General features: G+C 31.9%; 1 protein-coding gene across 1 annotated transcript in view; it reads right to left on the bottom strand.

Moving 5' to 3' along the window:
• The window catches only part of LOC124357108, a 55,681-nt gene that overhangs the window by 10,663 nt on the left and 26,059 nt on the right, over positions 1–18,959 (bottom strand). The window contains exons 10-20 of the mRNA XM_046808561.1: positions 17,190–17,388; positions 15,330–15,486; positions 11,042–11,254; positions 9,236–9,253; positions 6,376–6,507; positions 4,406–4,542; positions 3,238–3,357; positions 2,608–2,716; positions 2,360–2,523; positions 1,697–1,852; positions 1,452–1,567 (exon numbers count right to left, since the gene is read on the bottom strand). Of these exons, the coding sequence (XP_046664517.1) occupies positions 1,452–1,567; positions 1,697–1,852; positions 2,360–2,523; positions 2,608–2,716; positions 3,238–3,357; positions 4,406–4,542; positions 6,376–6,507; positions 9,236–9,253; positions 11,042–11,254; positions 15,330–15,486; positions 17,190–17,388 (1,521 nt within the window). The remainder of the gene's footprint in view (positions 1–1,451; positions 1,568–1,696; positions 1,853–2,359; positions 2,524–2,607; positions 2,717–3,237; positions 3,358–4,405; positions 4,543–6,375; positions 6,508–9,235; positions 9,254–11,041; positions 11,255–15,329; positions 15,487–17,189; positions 17,389–18,959) is intronic.

The raw sequence follows: 18,959 nt of genomic DNA, 5'->3' as shown, positions 1-18,959 counted from the left end.
ACCGTAAACCAGAACCCAGATCACTTTTAACTTAATTGCAGCCATTTTTAAAAAAGGTTTGTGACAGATCAGCAACAAAGAAATAAAAAATTCAAACGAGTGGATGTTTGTGGCAAATAGGTGAGGGCGGATACAATCTTATCACGTGATATGGCCACCTAGTTACTGTTGGAAGTTACTATGCGTAAAAATGAATTAAAAACGAATCAAATTAAACAAATTTATATTGGAATAAATTGAAATAATTCAATTATAAAGAGTACTAATATTTGTATTTGTATTGAATTTGTATTTTATAATGAGATATACTGGATTTTGACCATGTCGGTTTGGGTTCGAGATTGTAAGAGGAAGCAAGCATCTTCTGCCCTGCTCGACCTGCCTCGGCCTCCTTTTTGAGTAGCATCTTTGAGCAGTTAGGACAAGTGATCTGTACACCATGTACATCTTGCAATTTGTTAAAACGTTTATAAATTTTATATCAAAGTAGTGAAATTATATATGATTGTCTTAATTTTATAAAAATGAATTAGGTCTAATAAAATAGGAGGTTTCATTAACTAAACTGATTAATGGTTATGATTTACTGAACATTTGTTTCATAAACCTACATGTATATGTAAGTCAATAAATTAAAATTCAATAGCGAATTTGAAGTGACGAAAACTCAATTGTAAATAAATAAGTGTTTTTTAAATATATAAAAAGAGTGAGTAATTTAGTGCTCCTAGTATTTTAATTTGTTTTTTTTTTTATTCATTCACTAGTGATTCAAAATAAAAAAGTAATTCTCGTCAATGTGAGTAACATTCACCAGCAAGGTTGAATGAATATGTTGATGTGTATTGGAATTAGCAACCATTTATTAGAGGTGGACAATCTATTATAATTGATGAGACTTTGATTTAAAACACTTTTATAAGAAACGGTGGCACAATTGTATAATATCTATTGGGGATTACTTTGAAGGGGACAAAATTAAAATTGAGGAATAAATAAAATAATTTAAAAAAGTTGTGATATTTTTTTAACAGACTTCGTATTTGAACTTTTTGATGTTACAAACTTTCGCCTGAATTCTGAGTTGAACCTCATTATTTATATTTGAACCCTATCGTTTTGGCACCACCAACCTAGAGTGTAAATTTATCTACATTTAAAACGGACCATTAACATTTAGTGTCCAACAACATGGGGGTTCCATCATTTAACATTTACTGGAATTTTATCATTTGACACCATCAACGGACACATATTAAAAAACCGGAACCTTTGAATTTGACTTCACCAACATTCAACTATTACAGGTTGAACCACAAATTCAAACAATCAGGTCTTTATGATTTATATTTTATAACAAACGTTTGCAGTTTCCTGCACCCTCTAAAATTGACTAATCTGACTTAGGCTCCATATACTTCTCAGGTACATATTTTAGGCCAACATTTTACCTGAATCTCCAGAGAATCCTGTGGTGGTGAGAGGGGAGGTGAATTTACGGTTTCACCACTGGAGTCAGCTCGGGTCACTGCTCCCCGAAATATTGCTCGATGCAAACGTGGAGACCCTGCAAAACAGTTTATCTTTAATGAGACCAATAAACAATAATTAAAAAAAAAACATAAAAAAGAACTAAAAATGTGTTTATAATTAATAATTAGTTACAAATTAAGTTTTATTTTGGTGAGTTGCATACCAAGTAATGTTTTCTGAGATGAATTGTGATCAGATCTTCCACCAAAGAGATTCTTCAGCCGAGATGCAGGAGTATTCGGCAACTTCGAGTAACGGCGTTTGGCTTCAGACTGATCTAAGGTCATTTCAAATGCCAACTGCATACTTTCACCTCCCCCTGAAACAATGATACTTATAAATAGTTAAATTACAATTAATATATATATATATATATATATATATATATATATATATATATATTTTAACAAAGATTTATCATACTTAGTATATGATAGATAAGTTAACTATGGACCAAATTTTATTTGGTCTCTAGCCTTGTATAATACAATTTTAATTTTAAAATGTATACATTAACAAGTGCCATTCTCTACTTTTGTTTAATCTCCAAACTTTTAAAGCCAATATCTTCACCATAACGTTCAATTGGAAATGACTTCATTTATAAACAAAAATAGATAACTTAGGGCCACAAGGTATGTGTTCTTAGAAATAATCCAAGAACAATCAAACGTATTTCACTAAATAACATCTCAAATTAAATAAACAAAAGATGCAAATAAACACAGAAAAATGTAGTAATGTTTAAGTGCAGTATACTTAATTTGATATTATTAAAGAATATTATATCTTTTTAAAGTTGAAGCTTTTGTAGTCGCCAACTCACCAGGTGACTCCAACGGTGCAACAGGAGGTGGCTGGTAAAGAGCTGCTTTCTTCAACTTGGCAGGGGCAGGGGGTTGTACCTGGTGTATATGGCGGGGAGTGGGTGGATACCGGCGGTCTGTCCGTCGCAAAGAGTCAATCCACAGCTTCTCCGGTGACCCATCCCTGCACAATAAATTGTTAACGTTGTTCACCCCAATTTGAGGATAATACAAATTAATTGAAATGTTGATAGTACTCAGTACTCGCCTATAATCCTGATTGTCCAGGTCTATCTGGCGTTGCAGTCGTGAAGGTGTGTTGAAACTGCTCCTCCTAGCAACTGTCACCACAGTGCTCTCTCTTTCTTCTGTGAATGCTGTACAATTGTGCACTCAGTATACAGAATAATATTAAACAATTCTATAAATCTACAAGCATTTCTATGTGTGATTTTTTCAGTTTTGAATAAGTTCTTTTCATTACAAATCAAATTATGCTCTGTGACATATAAATTTAATATCTGTTTAAATGGTCCACATGTGTATATTTAGTTGTTTATTGTTCATTATTTATTTAGTGGTTAATGTTCACACTGATGATGGTTTAATACCTAAATAATATGTGCCTGGAAATAAAATAATGAAAAAAGGGTTTTAGTTGACCATTCATTATACTACATATATTATATGCTGTTACCATTAGTAAGACAGCAGCAATAAAATGAGACTCAAACCATTTACTCTATGAGATGAATCTTAGTGAATTCTGGAAGCAAACCTTCTAAGCCTGTATAGACATCTCAGTCTGCCAAAAGCATGTTGGATAGTTCACTAAAGAATGTTACATCAAATTTAACAATTTTATCTTTGCCAATCAATTCTTATAAGAATGAGGTACCTGAGGTGGAACGGCTGTGTTGAGGTCTAGGTTGCGTGAGGGGGCCAGGGGCTGGAGTCATCACCCTAGGGGCAACTCTAGGCTGAACTGGTCGTCCGTTCTCTTGAGGGCTGGGCCTCACTGCATCAAATACCATTTTACAACAAAATATTATATTGATAACAAATTTTAGAAATGAATTTATCTATGAGTGTATTAATTCTCAATATAGTTTGCTAATATCTAATCATTAAAAACATAAAAAAATTGATCTTTTGTTTATTTAAGTACATTTGATATGAATATTTAATTAGTTAATATAGTTTTATTTTAAACATATTTACATTATTTACTGTCACTAAACAAATTTTAATATGCAGTGTCACATAAAAATAGAACATACCAAATGTTTTCACATCTTCTGCAAAAGAAAATGTGTCAGATTTGAGAAGGATTCTGGGCAATGGGTATAAAAGACTGAGTTGGCTGTACTGGAATTGAATTTAGCCACATTAGAACAATGTTAAAAGTTTAAAAACTTTTACAGCCTTATTTTCAGTCATACTAGTTATGGGTGATGTCTCATTTTACTTTTTAAATATAACTGATATGCATTTAATGCTTTTTAGTTTTTCAATATTTTTATTAGCTATCCTGAAAAATTCTCAAATGGTTTGTATTTCATTACATGAATATTATAAATGTATACATTTTACAAGAACAACTGAAAATCATTTGGACACACACTCATTACATCTTTAAAACAAGACCTCTCCCATAAATCTACAACAAACAATAAGGTTGTTTAAGTGTTTAAGGTTCAATATTGTTCTTATGGGGTAAAACTCAAGGTAGAAACTACAGCAGCCTTTTATGAAAACTGATTGGGAACCAGCAAGATTCACCTCATAAGTGAATACAACAAACAAGATTGAATATGGTGAGAAGAGCAGGCTCACATTACCTAAGTGGAAGATTAGACATCTTCTTCTGATACAAAAATAGTAGATTGGAATATTTTGTGCCCATAAGTAATTTACCAATGACAGAAAGACAGATTATTGGTTCATCATATATACATTAACTAAATTCAAGACTAATATTAAATACATTTTTAATTATACTAATTTACTTATTTGAATGTGGTTCTCAATGGGTTGAAACACCATCATTGTTAAATCTGACTTACCTCTATGCACTACTGGTGGGGGAGGGGGTGGAGCCTGCAGATTATTCTGGGCTCTCCTCTCCTCCTCCTGCCTGGACAACATGAGAGCTTCCAGTGTCACAAACCCTGAAGTGTCCTGTTCCTGGGCCTCCCTTCTCCTGAACAGATCCAAGCCACACTGCATTAAAGTTAAACAGATTAAGTTAACTTTCCTGCTCCTGACTTCAACCTCTTTCTTGAGCCTGAAATTTTGTAGGGCTAAACAAAGTGGTTTTTCACAGGTTTTATGGCGATTAGTGATTCATATAAAGAAGCATAGCAACATAGCTGTTCATTTTCGATTGTTCAATGACATGGAATTGGGCTATAACACAAGTATGGTTACTTACTGAATATTTACTTTCTGTGTGTATTAACACTTCAATTGATGACCGACGGCACAGACATTCATCAATACCACTTGTGAACTGATGAAGACGGCACAGCCGTCGGTCAAATTTCCGCTATTATTATGTGAAAACCGTTAAAAGTTATACAGACAAAACTTGCACCAGTCGAATCCTCTACTCATCAATACTAATTCATTTTATATTCGTAATATTACTCATTGTCAGCCAATATCGATTCAAATGCTGCATGGCGTACAGCCAACGGACTATGCAGTTGGTGACGTGCTGCATGGCCTTGACGATCTATGTTGCTAGGTTATTATGTAGGCTAGTTGTTTATAAATTGATTGTTATGTTGTAAAATGTTCGATCCTCATTGTTCAAATTCAAACGTGAACTATTGGATGATGTAAATATTAGTTCTCATGATGAAAGTGACATATCGGCAAATAAAGGGAATAATGATATTTCTTAGTCAGATTTGTTGTCAGGTAATCTGGATGATTATAAACCGGTAGAATGTGAGTTGGGTTGTGAAAATTGATAGTGACAGTGAAAACAATTCAACATTATCTGATATTCCTCTTGCCCAAAGAACTCATCAAACACCAATATGGATAAGTGTACTGCCAAAAAGTAGTATATACTTGAAGTAAAGCATATATATATATATATATATATATATATATATATATATATATATATATATATATATATATACCATGCCTATTACAAAGTATTTATTTACTTTTGCTTATTTCTTGATATTGACAAGGGCAAGTAAACTTATGACCCCAACAGGGCAAAAAAATACATTAAAACATTTGCAGAACTCCAGTTATTTTCACAGAGTATTAAATCGAAGTACGTGTCTTCAGTTACAGACATTCAAAAAAACGGATTTTATTCAACAGCTGATGAAATAAATACGTAAAACGTAAAGGCATGTGCATCGACGCCTGAGGTGCATTCGTAGGGTTAAAGACTACGGCAAAAATGGTGATGCACTTCTCGATTGTATCAGAACTGGTGGTGAAACATGGGTGAAGCATGTTAATTGGGAAACAAAAAGGCGGACTATGAAATGGGGAGACACACAATCTCTCAAAGAAAAACCCGAGAAAATATCTTTAAACTATTAACAGCCACCAAAATGGTCATGGCAAACTGTTTAGTGTCACAATGAGGCTGGATTTTGTTTAATTTCCTTGAAGGAGGTTGAGAGCCGATGCTCAAAAAGTATTGTGAAAAATTGCAGAAAGTACAGTGGGCAATAGAGAATAAGAAAACTGAGCTCAAAAGTTTGGTGATTATATAATATAGTCATTATTCCCCATTGAAAGCAGTCAATTAATTATGTACAGCTTAGCAATATAAATTGATTTTATGTTTATCCCCAAGGGTATTACAAATTCTTCAATAGTTAAAAACTTTTTAAATTTCATAAATCTATAGCATTTTTTTGTTTTCCGTTTTAACAAATTCAAATAATACAGTATTTTTTTAACAATTTGTGGCTTAAATAGTTGTTAAAATTGTATTAAATAAGGAACTAATAATGATAACAAGATTTTTAAATTTTAAGTCAATCACACAGATTACCTGTTCTTGGCTAGAGAAGCCAGTCTGTAGTCTGCCATATCTGGAGGTAATGGCTGCGTGGTTGGCACACCTGGGCTGATCTGAGGTAAGCAACGAGGGCTACGTTGTGACATCTCACCAAATGAACTAACGCTGAAGAACAAACATTTTATTATTCAAACACTTCACAACAGTAAACTCATGTACAAGGTACATCCATGCCTTAATAAGAGGGAATTGACTATAATTGACTAAAGCTTGAAACTGTAAACTCAAATTGATATTGACATTTTATTGGATTCATGCTCTAGTTACAATTATTACATAACCCTTTGCGATCGGCATCAAATTCATATGATTGTCCTCTCATATCACCAGGTCAGTGATAGATGAACACGTCCTGGTCCTCAGCTCGGTGGTCCACGCCTAGTGGCCCTCACTTTATTGCATTGGGCTTGCCAAGCCACTAAGTGTGGCCCATTATATTGTGCAGTTATTAAATTAAATCCTTATCCAGTTGTGGCTGGAGGGTGTTATACCTCTCAGCCAAAAAAGTAACTAAATTACTATTTCTATATTCGCAGCATATATCGTACACATCGCTCAGAAATTTTTCATCCGACAGTTAGAGACCTAATTGAGATGGATTGTATTTTTATCCTGCAAATAAAATACTTTTAAAACAGATCAAGCAATAACTTAAATTGCTTATTACTTGGTTTGTTTAAAAGTAAATAATAAATAACCAATCGATAAAATCTCAATCTTGAAGCAAATAAACTTTTTAAATTATTCGAGAACTTAATTTAAATATCTGTAATTTAAAGGACCGAGGGTCAAATACTGCCATTTGAATCAAAGTAAAAGTGACGTATATGGTAACACAAGCACCAAACACAGCAGGCCACTCTGCGCGGCCAGGCGAGCTGAGAGGACAACCCATATGAGACTTCATCTGAGCTGAGTGAGAGATAAGTTTAGAACACATTTGTGGTCTCCTGATCACAAATAGTTAAGTCCTTTATTGCCTGCGATTCCCCTTCTTCTTGTATAAAATCAGCATAGGAGTTTTTGATTTTGGAAATGTAACTTAATAAGTAAATATATATTACATTTCTACTTGATATTGAAAGTTTACTTCTGTAACGAGACATTCAAAATCAAAACTTCTACTACAATATAATATATTACTACAGTATAGTGCTGTAAGCATAACAAAATTTAAACACATTCGAGAGGAAAGTACAGTTATGAGGATAAGTGCTATGATTACTTGTTACATACAACATGGTGCTGTGAAAACAAACAAGTTACTAGATTTAGTGATAATTTTAAAATGGTAAATATGTATTTATTATTCCACCTTATTAATAAAGAAAACCCTTTATTAAAAGAACTACAGTGTTTTAATATATTTAGTTGTATTTAAAAATGTATCAAAATTAGGGCACTCAAGAGAAAATTTAATTCCTTGATAATTTTTGTTTAGCTTTATAAACAGTTAAATACGGTTGGAACCGAGATCAAACTTAAATAAGGACACAATGTTGTGTTAAGATTTGTTGTATGTTTGGCTCACATGTAGACACCCAGCCATTGACCTTTAATCAGACCAGCTCCCACTGCCTCTTTAGTTATTTTAATTGTTGGGCACTGAATAGAACATTACAGTACAATATGTATCATCCATCCAGCCCCTTGTCACCTAATGCTAAGTAGTATGTTTTGCTATCGTTTCATGAATGTGTTTCTGATAATATATTTTTTTGTAATAAGATTTTAAATACTCTTTCCTAACTGCAAAGCTGAGCTCTGCCTTGTCAGTTGCTTCAAGAATTATTACAATGAACACGTATGCAAAAATCAGAATTGGAATTAGTAATGTGTCAAAGCCGAATCCCAAATCTTCAATGAGGATTCGGATTCAAAAATTGATTGACAGGATTCAACATCAAATCTGCGGAGATCAAAAGCATAGTTAATTATCTACAGTTCTGTCAGTTTGTGATTGGTGTCTGCAGAACGTGTTGAGGTGGTCAATTGTATTTGTTCAAAACCAAGTTCAATAAAACATCCGAACATTTTAAAAATGTTCTAATATCATAAATACTCTAATTTATTTTTTGACAAATATTAAAAAATTTCTTGACATCACTCCTTCAAATCAGTTATGTAATCTTAACTTAGCAAAACGTATTAAAAAGAACAATACAATTAATCCATTATAATACAACTTTATGCGATACATTTAACTTCATTGGAAAATCATAAACGTAACAATAATTACTGTTGATAAATCTCCTTAGGCATGCAGACATCACTTGTTCTAATATTATGCTAAAGGTAATTAAAAGATTAAAGAAAAACAAGACCACTTACAGTACAGTTGCAGTAAGAAGGCATGCACAGAAAGGGTTCAAACTCAGCAAACCGAAGAGGGGCTACATGAGGGTACTTTTGAGAGCCCTTAGAAATCTCATTTTGGGGATCACAATTTTAATTCACATTTAAAATCAACACAGTAGGTGTTGTTAATAAGTGTTTATTAAGATCGTGTGTAACATTTACATTATTATTAACAGTAAATTGTTTTTAGGATGGCAAATAATTCTTGAGATTTGTGTCATGTAAATTATTTGATTGTATTTATGGATTAAAATGAAGATAAATACATTATTTGATTTTTTGTTAGTATGTTCTCTCTTATAGTTTTCAAGTTGAAATGTTCATGTTTGCCCAATAAATTAATTAATTATATATGTTTTTCTTAACTGTTTAGATACTACTATGTGGGGGGATGGGGTTACTAAGTATGTGTAAGGGTTGGTGTTTGCGTGCATGCACATGCCTTAGTCATGCATCAAGCTACTTTTCTGCCGACCTGCTCCTTCCTTCCTTCCTGAAAAAGAAAAACTATCATGCATTTTTATAAAGCCAAGCTTGCAGAATAAAGTGAATAACAGTAATCAATTTATTGTTAACCCTCCATCAGGCGCTTAAAATTAGAAACACCATCAGGCGCTCACAGAGGTTTCCTCCAGGTTAGCAAATAATGGATATCATAGTCGTTTAAACTAATTTTATTTGTTTAAATATTCATACTGATTTAATTACAATGTAATATATTCATTTTTTAGAAATTAAATAAAAATTACTCTCTTATGTAATGAATTTTATAATAACAACATGATTTATTTTAAGAAATAATGCAATTAATTTTAAAAATGTTTAAACTACTGTAATAATATATGAAAATTAACTTAGTTTTTAACTTCTTACAAAAACAACTTACTTCAATTCTTGAGATATTATACAATTGTAATGTCAATTATTACTCTAAAATCAAAATTTATTCTTTACTGAAATTTTTTTTATCACTACACAAAGTTTCAAAACATTTTCCTTCTGGTTCTTATAATGACAATGTTCAATCTATAAACAGTACTGAAATGTTCCCTAGCACACGGATACTGTACTGACAAGTTAGTGTCTCGTCTTCATTCTCATTTCACAACATTCAAATAAAATATATTGTAAAACTTAAAAAGAAACCATCACAGGTCACACATTTAGGCGCACACGGATTATTATTCCATAAAAACTAAACACTATAAGGCGCTTACGGAGATTTCGTCCAAGCACTACAAAGACAACATCGGGCGCTCACGGAGGAATCGTCCAGTCTCGCACGGAAGTAGACCTCATACTGACAGATTTTGACAAAGATAAGCGGGAGGCTATTGTTTCGCTTCCCCGAAAGATGCTCGTAAAGTACACTGCGGGAAACGACTGACAACATCAGAAAAGTAGTACTATTTTTAATAGTAAAAAATACACGGAGGAAAACTCCGTTTAGCGCCCGATGTAGGGTTAATCAAGTAGTTTATCTATTTGGGATAGTAACTCGCCACTTTAGCTGATTCTGGCTTAAGTAACTGACATTACTAGATAACAGAGATTTGGAGTTAGGGCCTAGTAAATATGATTTCCAAAACCAAATTAAATTAAATAAGTTTCAATACTGAAAGACGTAAACACTGCTAAAAAATGTAAAAATATAATACAAGGGCTCAGTATTATCTTACTACAAAGATCAGATGTCAGACGATGTTTCTTTTATAATTGCAATTCTTAACAATCCCAAATATCCGTCCGTAATCATATATTCCCCTCACTGAAATACTCACGATTTTAAAAGATATTCTTGGTAGGCCTACATAAATTTTCATTACATCATTGCTATTAATAATTACTTGATTAAGTAAACAATAGAAAAGATTATCAATAACACTGGCAAAGGTAAGTCTGTTGTTAGTGTGGTACAAGAGAGTTATAGGTACAGTATTTATAACCTGACTCTGGTGAGGTTAATGTAAGATAACAATTAAACCAGGTATTAGATCAACACATTTGTTAGGCATTTACCTTCATAACCTCAACCACTGTTAAAAGGAAAAATAATAAAGTAATTTTAGTTACTCTGGCTCTACCTCATGCTTTTGTTAAACTGTTTATTGTTTATTGTTATACTTCATGTTTATTGTTTAGTAAAAAATAAGATTAATGATGAAAAGTTTCAATTTTTTAATTAAAAAAATGCCATAGAGTGCCAAAATTAATTGTTAAATTTCAATCATTCTTAGATAAGGAGAAACCACAGAAATAAATGCACAGTATATGATCTTACCTAGTATCCAGAGTAAGCACACTCTCAGCACTCTGGTGGAGGGTTCGTGGAAGGGGAGGTGCCACACGACGGTAACTCCGGAACTGAGCCGTCGGTACTGGTACAGCTGGTCCCCTACCCAGGAATCCCAGGTACTTACGATCCAGGCTTGAGCCACCTTCACTCTCCCCTCTTTGCTTCTTCAGTGATCCAAACTTCTTACTTGACTCAGAACTGAGTGAAAATTCAAGACATTTGAGTAAAACGTAAATAACCAAACAAGTTTACTGGTCTGAATACAAAGTGACTGACATTCGCAACTAATGATGATATTTCATATACAAGGGGATACCCAAAAAAACTAGTATTATTTTTTAAAAGCTATATATTTCATTTTTTTATATAACAACCTTATTCCCTTCAAAGTACTCTCTATTACACTTAATACATTTTTCCAATCAATACTTCCACTATTCCAAACATTGTTTGTACTCATGGTTGGCAGCTTCTTCTTCACTTTTTTCATGATATCATGTATGATATTGAATCTGAGTCCTTTCTGAGTGTGGAAATAAGAAAAAAATACATGAAGCTAGGTTAGGTGAGTAATGTGCCTGGGGCAGCAGAAACATGCCATTTATTGTATAAAAAAAATCGTTATCAGATATGGCTGTATGTGCAAGTGCATTGTCATGGCGGAAAAACCATACTCCAGTCTGCTACAAATCAGGTCTTTTTAGACTAACACTGCAATACAATCTTTATAAAACTTCCAAATAAAAAGCATAATTAATGGTCTGGCCTGAAAGAACTATCCCTCTCACATTAAAAAAGCAAATGAACAATGTCTTGATATTTGATTTGACGACTTCTTTTTACTTTGTGACAGTGGCATCTTCCATTGGCTTGACTATTGCTTTGTTTCTGGTTTACAAGTGTAGCACCATGACTCATCCCCAGTAATGAAGGAAATCAGGATCAGTTTCAAATTCTTCTTCCAAATCACACGTTTCAACTTGACGTTCTTTTAGATTTTCAGTCAGAACGTGAGGCACAACTTGGCAGAGACATCCTCATTCCCAAATCTTCAAATAAAATTCGCTTAACCAAGCTCCAAGATAATCTATTGATCTCTGACATTTAATTTATAGTTTGTCGACAATTTCTTCAATTTTCAGAATATTTTCTTCTATTTGGGCTTTTAATGGATGTAGCGAATGAGGTTTGTCATCAATGGACACGTCGCCCTTTTGAAACTAAGAAAATCACTCGTACAATTTATTTTTACCCTTAGCAGCATCTTTGTAGACTGTGTTCAGCATTAAAACAGTTTCAACGGCATTTTTACAGAGCAGGAAACAAAACTACACAGTTGTAAGCTGTTCCCAAACTTAACATTATAAAAAAAGGAAAATAGCGTAAAATAACAGCAAAAACTGTCACACAAGAAGCACAGAACAAGTCAGGTTGACAATCCAGGAGGCACTGAAATGGTGATAAGTTGCTCTACCGACACCTAAAGGCAGAAGTTTGTCCTGCACAAGCCCCGCCCACAGCAAAGCTATTCCAGGAACTTTTGGGTACTCCCTCGTAAGTGATATTTCAAATGTTATACTAAGTCAAATAAATCTTTAACACATTGTAGCCTGACCTATCATATATAGAAATAATAGCCTGGACACCAAAATTCTATGAATTTTGGATTTTTCTTTATATTAAAAATTTTTTTTTAATTAAAAACTCTTTTTTCTCTCTTTGAATTCCTTACTTCATAAATAATATTGTTACATGTAAATAAGTTTTTGAAGGGGTCTATTTTCTCCTACATGTGTAATTTGTTATTTTGTTCCTACGAAACCAACTATATTTATAGACAGAATAATTTGATATTTTTATTACAATACTAGCAGTTACCCGAAGCCTCACATGCAATTTCATAGGTTTGGCACCTGTTTTGAGCACTTCTGGTTCAAGAGATATATGTTTCCGAAGCTAAGTTTGCCTCTTCCCATGAACAAGAAAATATGTTAAAAAGTGATCAGTAAAAAGTATGTTATTTATGGTCATTGTAATGTACTTCGATGTTAGTGGTTTTGTTCCACTGCAGATTTTGCCTCTTTACTAATCAAGAAACTACTGAAATAATTAATAATGAAAATTACTTCATGTGGTTAATTCTGCTTATATTTATAAATTGAATTCTGGATGAATTTAAATTTTTGGTAGTATTGCGAACCACAACAAATTTATCAAAAAACGCATGCTACATGTACATGCACTTTATTACAAAGTGGTCTAACACTAAAGCTTTAAGTTCAACCAGAAATTTATTTTAAAGACAAATATTCATTATAGCTTAGTGCCTTCAAAATAGTGTTTGGCTACTAGTATATGGAACTGTCTTGTAATTGCAGTTTATAATGTGCAGGCGTTTTGAAATATTTTTGCAGTGCCATCTGTTGGCGTGTTACATCAATGAGCATATCATATAAATCTTTTCCATGGAAAAATGAATACACTTCTATAATATAAACTTCTAATCTATATATATGGAAAATATATATATATAATATGGAAAATATATATATATACATATATATATATATATATATATATATATATATATATATATATAGATTAACTTGTAAAAATATTTAGACACATTTACAACACAGATCAATTAACATATTACACATACTTATTATAGTAACCTGATTAAGAAATGAAAAATAAATAAAAATACATTTGTAAAAAAAGTGTAGGTTTACATCTCTGAGTAAAAACAGACAATGTCTAGGCTATGTAAAACACTAAATCATGTAAAAGTACAGAAAGTAAAAAAATAAGGTGAAAAAATTAGTCCTGCTTACCAACTCATAACCTGGATCTTACAGGATATTAACTTTTCAAAACATATTTTCAAAAGAAATAAGTAAAAACAAACAATATCATTCAATAAAAGTAGCCCCAAATATCTGGTGTTGTCTAAACTCCCAACTGATTTTTTAAAACCAACCTGATATTGAGAACCACCAGATGGCGTTTCAGCATCACTAGAGAAAATCAATAAACAGATAGCACTGACAGCAGTACCACGCTCGAGCACCGGTAGTATTAATGAACAAAATGACACTCAAGTCTGACTGCAGCTCAGAGTTTAATAACGTGTAAACAAAGCACAGTAGAGTCAGTTTAGTAAAAGGTCAAGGAAATCTCCCATCTTTATGGAGTTAACTAGTTAGGCTGTTGGGTGGATATGGCAGTGTAGAAGGAATTCATACAATAGCTAATGTTACAATTCAAAAACTATAATCACTCCAACTTGAAACCAAATTAAAAACAACATTAATCATTTAACAATTATATAAACTGTTTCTGACGCTTGAACTATTATGGTGGGTGTTCCGCAGCATTCAATTTAGGTTATGTTTAATTCTTGTGTTTAATCATTTAACAAAAAACAATTATATAAAGACTGTTTCTGACACTTGATCTATTAAGGTGGGTGTTCCACAGGATTCAATTAGAGGTTATATTTAATTCTTGTGCTATATAGATGAATGCCTGTATGCTAATAACTCTAGCTTGAAGATATAAGAAAATTCTCTAGGAGAAGGGGAATTAGTTACGTTTTATTGAACTAGGGAACATAGGCAGTTAAAATAAACACAATTTAATTTTGAATGCAGAAAAAACTGATGTCTCAGGTTCAAGGCATGTCAAAATAAGTGTTTCAATGAACCATTAATTACTAACAATTTTCAAGAAATTCATTGAAAAAAAGCAAACCATTGTTTGATTTAACAATCAATTAACACATTATTTAAGTATTATAAATGTTAGTTCGAGTGCATATTCTTAAAGGATTTTTTCTGTAGCATAAAAGCTATGAGAAAAATATATATTTTTAAAATATTCACTCTCATTTTACTTACAACATAATGTATTTGTGATTCAAGATTTAAAAAAATATGAACAGTATCCTAAACCAATAAAAAAAGCTATAATATTCATGTTGAAATTAAAAAATGATAAATTGGCAAAAGAATACATCAAATACGACAGCTTACAGCCAATACATTTTTGATATAGTCCTTATTGGCAAAGATAACCAAATTTTCGTGTCATAATAAACTGACTACCACATGAGAAGGAGGAGAGAAATAATTACGTCTTCTCATAATTAAAAATATTATTATAAAATATAATTTTATTTACCTATATCTCTTTGATTGAAATCAATTCTAACATACATATATTCTGAACACAAGTTACAAACAGCTATATGATAGTATTTAGTAAAGCTCACTTTTTATCCAATGTGGAAGATGAGCTGGAGGAAGGGCTTGATTTGGATGGTGAACCCAACAATCCAGCCAGTTTCTTCATCTTTGGACTCGGGAAACAGGAACCTGACCCACCCTCTTCTCCCGATCCTTCTCCCTCAGATTCACTGAATAGTGGGGCTGCAAGTTGATGTGTACACTCAGTTTCATTTCATTACAAAATATTTTTACTTAATAACAAATTTAAACATTATAGATTAAATTACATTATTCCTGATGATTGGTATAAATTAACACATTTAACCAGTCAACATTTTTAGTGAATAACACACACAAAAATGTAATGAATAGCATAAAAACATATGCAATTAAACTGAAATGTTATAAAAAATATTGTATTCTCACACATTACAAAGATATATATATATATATATGTAATTAAAATATATTACAAACATAAATTTCAATTCTTCACTAGCCAACATGTATGTCTATACTGTCTTCAATAATGGTATAATTTAAAAACTGAAATAGAAAGAATACATAAACGAATTCAAATAACTATTAGATTGGTTATGTCACATATAATAAAACAATACCTACACACACAAAATTCAAAATGTAAAAAAGGACAATTTGAAAGGAATTATCAAAAAACCATACAAGGATAAGAAAGAATCAAAGAAATCATGAATAATTCACCATTAGTAATGGTCTCACTTACAGTATACTCTAGCCTCCAATATTTTCTGAGGAAGGCTATGTAATGGCAAATTATCAGTGGTTTCTTATCAGTGGTTTCTCTCATTTACTTCATTTTAACTGTCACAGTTATCCTCTTTATATTAAAACAATCATGAACATTTATTAATAACTGACCATTCAACCCAATAGAATAGTATTTTATTAAAAAATTAATATAATAGTATATTAAAATATAATCTACTACAAAATATATAAACTATTTGTGTCAAGAAACTTGGTTATCACATAAAATGAATGTTCACCAATTTTACAATCTACGACTAAAGCTCATAGTATTCTAGCAAACTAATTAATAACTTTATGAAATTAACTTATGAGTGTGCCCATTATTTTGTGGTCTTCCAGGCATATCAATTTTTATTTAGTTTCAAGTATTTGGTCATTTCCATCTTCTCTTGCGACAATTCTGTTATGTTATTGGTAAAGGTAAGCTAATGTAAATATACAGATTTTTCAATCATCATAATTTAATTTTCAGAATAGAGCCAGCATTAGAAAAGCTCTATGCATTATGCGATTAGCTTTCTTTACACATAACATAGCTATGGTGGGAAGGGTTTTGTTGAGTTTTATTTTATTTTTACTATCCTGTGTGGGTTTTTGTATTAGCTGGTAGTTCAACCTAAAGTTAGGCACATAACAGAATTTAAGAATGAATATTATTTCAAAAATAATTGTACATAACAACTATATCATTATACAGTATAAACTGTAGTTCTGAAATCATCATCAATTAATACATTGAATTACTTCCTATATAGACTAAAAGTATAGAATGGAATTTGGTGATAACATTTTCTTTTATTAGCGTTTTAGGTATTGTAAAATTATTTATACTTTTACTATATTACAAAATAATGTTCTGTGATCTCTTTTGAGTAAAATGAAGTACATGTGATACATTTGGACATTAGTTGTGATTATAATAAATTTAAAAAACTACACAATGGGTTAGCCAAAAACACTGCTGATTAGTTGGCAAAAAACACTGCCACCACCTACAAGCTTACACTGCTTTAACTTGCATGCTACTTTGAGCATTAAATAATATAACAAATGTTTTCCATATAAACAATAACTACCTTTTCTTAAAAGTAGTTTATTTGAAGTAGTCTTACTTGTGGAATGCGAGTCTTGTGCACGTGTGGCCACTGTTATACAGTCCATCCACAACGTCATCTCCTCATGGTTGTCAGCCGCAAAATAGAACATGGTGCCAGTGTGATAAACCTTAAACGCAAACCGGCGAGACTTCACTTCTTCTGCATCTGACACAGTGAAACCTGGTAGAGATATCATCACGTCTGCTTTTGATGCCTGTAATAAAAGATTTAAATATAGCTTTCTGAATTTTTTTACACCTAGATCTAGGGCTAGATAGTTTTGTAATATTTGTAGCAACTACAAATTTTGTATTGTAATGCCTGGTATTCAGACAGCAAATGTTATTCTCTATAAGACTATAAATTACTTCAGGAACTTAATGTATCAATTAATATGTATTTTATATTAAAATGTTAAATATTGCAGTTTTGACTTTTAAAAATTATACATAACGTGCTAGCATTGATGATTTGTATTTCGATAATATTTAACTATATTACTCTGATCACTTAACTATATTATGTGCAGAGACTCTTTGTCTCTTTCCCTAAATATATTTCCTATTTAAACTTGATATATATATGAATTTTGTACTTATTTCTTACTCTCCAATCAGTGAACTACAATAATATTCTTCTGGCATTTGACACAGTGATTGAATAAGGAATGGTTCATATGTGCTAATAAATGTGTTTTAGCAGAAAAGGCATTACAAATTTACATAACTGTTATTGTAATACTTATACCTGCATTACAACAGTGTAAATACGTATTTTGAAGTGAAAATGTGATAGTACTTTTCTGGATGTTGCCAAATGATAACATTTTTTTTAAGAATAATATTAAAAAGGAACAGTTGTATGTAAAACTATTTTTAATTCTAAAGAAATTATTAAATAAATTAAGGAATATAAAGAGTTTATCTTCAGAAAAAGAAACTTTAATTTAAGTGTGGAAGTTACACATGTTTTATTACATCACTCTACTGATTTGATTATTTGGTTATTGACTATTGAATATAATAAAAATCTGTAAAGAAAACAATGCTAGACACTGAAATCAGCCACTCTGTGTAAAAGCACCAATGCTCACCTATTGTTTGCAATTCCACAAGTCCAAGAGACGAACAGTATGCGATTTGTGGATGATAGAGTATGAAAAGCTGAGTTTGCGTTTCATCTACGTTTTGTGACCATGTGAAACTAACTGGTCTTATAGTGTATTGAATTATATTGTAGAGCGGCCATACGAGCAAGTGCGAGCTGGCAGATCACAGCCGACCGCATTGTGCAGATGCGACAAACGCAAACTACTGGGACCACTACCAGATCACAGCCGAAAGCAGTGAAACAATATGTATTTTTTGCTATTCAATGGGTACAGATATGTACTTTGCTATTTGAATGGTAGCATTGACCCAGCTGTAGAAGACTCAGGCTCCCACTGGAGTCTTTTAGTATTTGACTAACACTAAAAAACTAACGTTTCACTTTGATTCTAGTGCTAGACATAATGAACAAAGTGTGCTCCTTTTTAATGACTTACTCTAAGAAAAGTCTTGTAAATATACCTCGTGCTCAGCAGTAGTTTTGAATGTGGAATGAATGTCCTAGTTAACTCAAAATGGTCTTAGACTGCAGAAGCAGTCTATTGCAGAAGCACTATATTTTTTAAATGATTGGTTCAATCTTTTCATTGGTGAAAAGTGTGAAAGAGTTGAACAATCGATTCTTATTGTTAATATGGACGCAGAGGAAATATTCCAGTTGACCAAAGAAAACTGT

This window comes from Homalodisca vitripennis, chromosome 3 (assembly GCF_021130785.1).
Source record: "Homalodisca vitripennis isolate AUS2020 chromosome 3, UT_GWSS_2.1, whole genome shotgun sequence".
Lineage (NCBI taxonomy): Eukaryota > Metazoa > Arthropoda > Insecta > Hemiptera > Cicadellidae > Homalodisca > Homalodisca vitripennis.
This window is presented reverse-complemented; position numbering and strand designations above follow the sequence as displayed.